The following is a 7,004-nucleotide window of genomic DNA, read 5'->3' on the forward strand; positions in this document are numbered from 1 at the left end:
TAATAAGTGATATTATTATTGTGATTGCGCGGACAGGATAAATCACTATCAACAACGCTTAACAATTCTCCGCGGGTCACGTGCACTCCGAGGGGCCGTGAGAAGCGGAAATGGACTTAATTTTGGAGGGTTTCTGTACAAGAATGAGAAATTTCCTAGTTACCACAAAGGAAAGTTTCAATTCTATTAAGGAGGCGGAGGCGAGGATTTTGCTAGTCCTTTCTCCATTTTATTGGACAGCAAGTTAGTAGTAAAGAAAAAACATCACATCCAGGACTACCCAAACCAATATGGCAGCGGTAGCCCTGGTAACGTAACAACCAATCAGAGTCCAACAGTTCGTATATATGGAGTCCCAGCTGTTAGTCCTTCCTCTTTCGTGGGAGCTGCCGCAGGGAAGAAGTCATCCAACCACTAGTCCGTCTTTTGATCGGAGCCTAGGGAAGAGAACAAAATAATAATATCTCGTCCAGAACAATGTTGAAGAATTCAAGAACATTGCAATGGAGTAACATAACGAAATGCCGATAGAGCTTAATCAACATTGCACAGCTTATCAATGAAAAACATTAAAAACTCAGAAAAAGGTATACTCCCTTAAACGAAGTAACAAATCATAGTCCAGTTACGGGAGGGCAGGCTCGATAAAGCCTGGGTGGGAAAATCCTCGCCTCCGCCTCCTTAATAGAATTGAAACTTTCCTTTGTGGTAACTAGGAAATTTCTCATTCTATGTCAGGGAGCGGAGGCGAGGATTTTGCTTGTTCAAAGCCTACTCACCACCAACGACGCAGCCTCATGGATTGGCTTGAAGTAGAACTTTTTGAAAGTCGAATCTGAGGACCAATCCGCTGCATTCATGATATCCTCGGGGCGTCCACCTACCTGAATAGCCTTGGAAGCCATTGCACCTCTAGTGGAATGAGCCCCAAAGTCAGTGACGCTAATTCCAGCTTCAGACATTATCCACCTGACCCATCTGGCAATGGTGGGAGAGGAAACTGCCTTGAACGGCTTCTTGACCGCTATAAGTAATTGTCTTTCGCCCGGAGGGCGGAGCTCAAGAGTAACATCCTCATATGTCTTAAGGCAACGAACAACACAGAGCTTTGGCGAATCTGGGAAAGCCGGGTAAGTTACTGACCTGGTATTACATTTAGTTCTTCTTGAAACAGTAAATGTAACCCCTTCTGGGGTAAAAACCCTGGCTGACACGTCCAGTGCACGAACATCTGAAGCACGTTTACATGAGATCAAGCAGAGGAGAATCGCTAATTTGGCCGAAAGCTCCTTGCGGGAAAGGTATTGATTATCCTGCCAGGACTTTAGAAAATTCAAGACCACATTAACATCCCACAAACCTGAATAACGAGGTTCTGGGGGGCGCGAAAGGCGAATACCTTTAAGGAGTTTACAAACCCAAGGGTGCTCACCAACCGGAGAGCCATCAACGAGGGCATGCCCAGCAGAAATTGCCGACCTGAAAGAATTAATGGTGCAATACGCCAATTTCTTTTTGAAAAGATCAGCGAGGAAATTGATCACGTCGGTGACAGAGGAGCCCATGGGATCCAGGTGTTTTCCCACACACCAACGAACCCATCTGTTCCATGCTGATCTATACCGCTTAGTGGTGTTAGGAGCCCAGGCTCCTCGAATGAGGAGCTCAGCGTCTCTCGAAAGCGAGTCACAAGTCCAACGTCCCCTGAAATCCTCCATGCCATGAGACGTAGATGGCCCTGGAGAACCAGCGGATGCGGGTGACCCAATGGATCCGTCAGAATGAGGTCGAACGACGGAAGCCGAAGAGGCTTGTCCCAGGATAGTTCCAAAAGAGAAGGGAACCAGCACTGAGCTCTCCAGATTGGCGTGATCAGAATCAGAGAAGCTCTCTGCCTGCGGACTTGAGCCGCCACCCTTTGAATGAAAAGGAAAGGGGGAAACGCATAAGCTGGAAACAGGGACCAGTCCTGTAGGAAGGCATCCACTGCTTCCGCCCCCGGATCCGGTTTCCAGCTGTAGAAACGGGGAAGCTGGGCGTTCCACCTGGACGCAAATAAGTCCATTACTGGAAGACCCCAGAGGTCCGAAATTCTCTGAAACACTGAAGGATCCAGTCTCCAGTCGCTGGCATCCCGGAAATTCCTGGATTGCCAATCCGCAACCGTGTTCAGATCGCCCGGGAGATACTCCGCCGTGACAGAGATTTGGCGAAGAAGGTAATAGTTCCAAAAGTCTTTCGCAAGTTCCGCTAGAACCTTGGAGTGCGTGCCTCCCAACCGATTGATGTACCTGACCGCAGTCGTGTTGTCCATCCGAAGAAGCACACAACACGAAACCTTGGTCGAGGTGAAGGAGCGGATCGCGAACGAGCCCGCAAGGAGCTCCAGACAGTTGATATGGAGGTGAAGTTCCTCCTCCGTCCATCTGCCGCCCACCGAGAGGGAGCCGCAGCGGGCACCCCAACCCTGGCGACTGGCGTCTGACTCGATCACCAGATCCGGACGGGAACCGAAAATCGCCTTCCCGTTCCAGGCATCCATGTGATCTAACCACCAGAGGAGTTCCGAACGGGCTTCCAGATTCAAGGAAATCAGTTCTGAGTAAGTAAGACCCTTGCGGAGGTGAAAAGCCTTCAGTCTCTGAAGAGCCCTGTAATGAAGAGGGCCTGGAAAAATGGCCTGGATCGATGAAGAGAGTAAGCCCACAATCCTGGCCAGTTGGCGGAGGGATACTCGATCCCGCCGAAGAACCTTGCGGATCTCCTTCTTGATCTTGGAGATCTTTTCGGAAGGAAGGTGAAGAGTCGCATCCGTAGTTATGATCAGAAAGCCAAGGAAAGTCATTTCCTGTCGGGGAAAGAGGTCCGACTTCTGGGCATTGATTATGAATCCCAGAGACTGAAGGAGGGTTATAGTAACCTGAAGATGATGAAGAAGGAGGTCCTTGGACTGACACATTAAAAGAATGTCGTCCAGGTAAACAATCAGACGAATCCCTAGGGTCCGGAGATGTTCTACCACCGGGCGTAGGAGTTAGGTAAAGCACCAAGGTGCTGAGGAAAGACCAAAGGGAAGCGTAAGAAATTCATAAACCTGATTCCTCCACAGAAACTGGAGGAATCGACGATGAGGAGGAAAGATTGGAACCGAAAGATAAGCATCTTTCAGGTCCAAGCGAACCAACCAAACGTTCTGTAACAAAAGGTCCCTCAGAAGATGGATGCCCTCCATCTTGAAGTGTCTGTAAACCAACCACTCGTTGAAGGAGCGGAGGTTGATTACTGGTCTGAACCCTTTGCCTTTCTTTTCCACCAGGAAGATGTTGCTGAGGAAACCGTTTGGGTGAAGCGCCGAAGGGATAATGGCGCCTTTTTGTAACATCGCCTGAACCTCTAAATCGACAAGTTCTTGGTCTGAGACAGAAAACACTAGAGGACGAGGACGAGAAAGCTGAACAGGGCAACCGTAGAATTCGATGTGAAACCCCTGAACCGTCTCCAGCACCCAAGGATCTGAAGTTAATGACGCCCAGGCCTGGGGAAACAACGCTAACCTTCCCCCCATTTGAACCAGAGAGATGATTCGAAATCTTACCATTAAATCCTCTGGAGTTGGACTGGAATCCACCACGTCCTTTGCCTTGGCCTCTGCCTCCTCTGGAGGGGTAAAAGGTACCCTGTCGTCCATCGTTCCAGCCGTTATTTCGTTTGTACTGGCCTCTATTGGGGCCTTGCTGGACCTGACGGCCGGAAGAGCGACCCCTGCCTCTGCCGGCCCCGCCAAAAACCTTTCTGGGGAAGAATTTTTTCATCGAAGCCTGAGCCTTGTCCAGAGCCGAAAAGGTTGCCACAAACTTCCCCAACTCCTTAACAAAGGGGTCACCAAACAAAGCACCCTGTGCAATAGGGCCTGCCTCTGAAGACGACAACTCCCCTAATTTCGGGTCAATCTTAAGCAGTAAGGAACGTCGTCGTTCTGCAGAAAGCGCGCAATTTGCATTACCAAGAAGGCACATTGCCCGTTGCGACCAACCAGCAATGTCATCAACAGACATCGGTAAGCCCGTCTCCTTAGAACGTTGGGCCGTTTCAATAATTTTAGTGAGAGGGCCCACCACATCTAGAAGTTTGTCCTGACAGGCTTTCCATGACCTATCAATACCCTTTTTAGGGTCTTTGATATATTTGGCAAAGAAGGTACACAACTTGGGATCAATCTCAGGGGTGCAAGCCACTCTAAAGGGAAGGGAAGGGCGAGGGCACTCAGAGCGCAGACGGAGTCGGACATCCTGAGGCAAAGGCTGTCGAAGCTTAGCTGCGACATAATCAGCAGTAGACTGCTCAGGAAACCACTCCGATGACCTAGGTCTTACAATAGTAGATGGGTCAAACATATTAGGAGGCGCAAGATCACCCTCCGTAAGACTAGGAGCACTGGGCTTAGGGCGCCAAGATCTGCTCACATCAGAAAAATCCTCTGAGGAAGCATCCTCATCCTCATCTACGTATTCGTCCTCCTCATCATCTCCCTCAATGGGGAACCCTTCCTCCGGGTCAAGGTCCTGGGTGGCAAAACCACCAGTCTCTCCGGGTGAGTCATCCCCCCGGTAGGGTGCGCTTCTAAGCGTGCGCGCACTCTTACGGAACACTTCAGATAATTTACTGAAGCCCTCCAGGTGCCCCGCGTCACGCTTCCTGGCCGTACGTGGTAGAGCACACGGAACACCACTGGGCCCTGCCCCACTGTCCCCAAAAACACCAGTGTCATTTTTAAAAACATGGGCCGACAGTCTGTTTACACTGTCCTGGAGAGGTGCCAGAGCTTGGGCTATCGCCGAAGAGAGAAGCCTGTCAACCTCTGCAGGAGGGTGTAAAGGGGTCAGTTGTGGCTGAACAGTAGGAGCCACCACCTCAACAGTTGAAGGACCAGACTGCATATTAGCAGAAAAACTGGTACCCATACACAAACACCCCAACTAAATACAAGGGGAAATCCTCTCACACAGGTACCAGGCAGGCTAACACAAAAGAAAACCTGAAACACCAAAATTCTGACAGAAAATATAATTAAATTCACAAAATTTCAGTCAGAAAAATACTTCTTGCCGTCTAAAACGGCGTCAGTGTGAGGGAAGAGGCCGAAAAATGACAGAAGCGCAGTGCCTCAGCGCGTTTCTACTCAAGCGCGAAGAGCGCTGAGGAGAACAGCTGATCGGCCGAAGCCAGAAGCCGACACCAAGATCGCGCACGCGCGAAGAATGAACGCTCGGGCTGAAAGCCTACCGCGTAATAGAAACACAGCCTACAATAAGGCAAAATCAAATACAAACAATCGCTATCAAATAAAGCTGTCAACAATCACACAAAAACTGCCACGACAAAGATATGAAGATCGTGACTTATCTTGCCGAGGCAGCAATGGAGAAAGAGAAGGACTAACAGCTGGGACTCCATATATACGAACTGTTGGACTCTGATTGGTTGTTACGTTACCAGGGCTACCGCTGCCATGTTGGTTTGGGTAGTCCTGGATGTGATGTTTTTTCTTTACTACTAACTTGCTGTCCAATAAAATGGAGAAAGGACTAGCAAAATCCTCGCCTCCGCTCCCTGACATAGAATCTCCGTGATTGGTTGGAAATGTGAGTCTTCCGGGGTCCTCTTCGAGGAGAGGAGCGCCCGCTCCTTCCCTCAGGAAGGCGCCATCGTGCGCGTCACCAGCACTCTGCAAACCCACAATCCTGTGCGCGCCTCATAATGCTGCTTTATTTTCATATCAATGCAGGGCGCTTTGTGGCATTGAGACCGATAAAGAGCGGACATTTAAGAAGGAAGAGGCAGAGTATCAGCCCTCTAGTTGGAAGGCATACTAGGTTTCTAAGGGAAATTCCGGGTTTTTAGTGTATTGTACTACATGGTATTAAAAACGAAGCATTGGTAAAGCCAATAGTGCCCAATAGAGGGACCTTGAATGATAAGTCTTACAGAGGGGTCGGAGTCAGAGATGACGCCCAGAGAAGGAAGGAAACAAATGAAGTGGCCCCCCCCCCCCCCCATTGCTGGAAACCGACACGAGACGAAAATGATACATTTGGGAACCAGAGCACAAGGGGCTGCTGCAGGAGCCTCGCTGTCATTGGAGGGGCGTGGCCGGCCACAATCATTTGCATACCCAGAAGCCTCTGCGGCAAACACCCGATTCATCACTGCAGGTGACACAGGCATTTGTTTAATAGCAGAAGGAGTATCTGTAGCTGTGCACCCAGAGTCCTTCATGAGCGTTAATATCATGTCACCGGCGTAAAGTCACCCTACCAGTAGGAAGTTATATTTTTATTGTGGCTGCGCGGATAAGTTAACGTACTAGCGGCCAAGTTTATCTCTCCGTGGGTCACGCGCAGCTCGGAAGATGTTGGAAAAATTTGGAGAAAATTCCGTGATTGATTGAATATGGGTGCGGTGTGGCCTCGTTAAAAGTGGAGCGCCTTGAACATTAATGTTATTGACATGACCTGGACCTGGTCTTTAATAACACTAGTAATGTGGCCTGCAGCTCTATACCCCAGCGTCCCACCCATGTTGAAGGAGGCAGAAAAAGCACTATTGCTTTTATGTTTATTACTAGGAAGTACTCCCTGCTAGCTGGTGACTTCGAGGTAGCACCAAATACTGCAAGTGACCATCAGCCACATGCATCAAGCTTTTTTGCATTCGCAAACGGTGCGAATCGCAAAATACGGCCATTTGCGAATGCAAAAACCTTTTTTGGGATGCATCATTTTTTTCATTTTTCACAATTTAAGAAATCGCAATTTCGATAGCATTTAAGAAATCGCAAATTTAGCGATTTCTTAAAAACTATGCATGATTTTTTTTAATTTGCGAATTCACAATTAGGAAGGGGAAAATTACCATGAAGTAAACCTTCGTGGTAATTTGCGAACAGTTTCAAAAATGCACAAAAGTGCATTTTTTAAACCTATATTTTACACACACATGCCCTT

The 7,004-nt window shown here is 48.7% G+C and overlaps 1 protein-coding gene across 1 annotated transcript; it reads right to left on the reverse strand.

The window, feature by feature from the left end:
- Positions 1-323: 323 nt before the first annotated feature.
- Positions 324-4,961, reverse strand: LOC147668149 (uncharacterized). Its single transcript, XM_086948745.1, has 2 exons — positions 3,596-4,961; positions 324-437 (listed from the first exon to the last, which is right to left on the reverse strand). The coding sequence occupies exons 1-2, from the start codon at positions 4,959-4,961 to the stop codon at positions 415-417; spliced, it is 1,389 nt and encodes a 462-aa protein (XP_086804871.1). The 3' UTR covers positions 324-414.
- Positions 4,962-7,004: the final 2,043 nt, after the last annotated feature.

This window comes from Lissotriton vulgaris, unplaced genomic scaffold (genome assembly GCF_964263255.1).
Source record: "Lissotriton vulgaris unplaced genomic scaffold, aLisVul1.2 SCAFFOLD_3036, whole genome shotgun sequence".
Lineage (NCBI taxonomy): Eukaryota > Metazoa > Chordata > Amphibia > Caudata > Salamandridae > Lissotriton > Lissotriton vulgaris.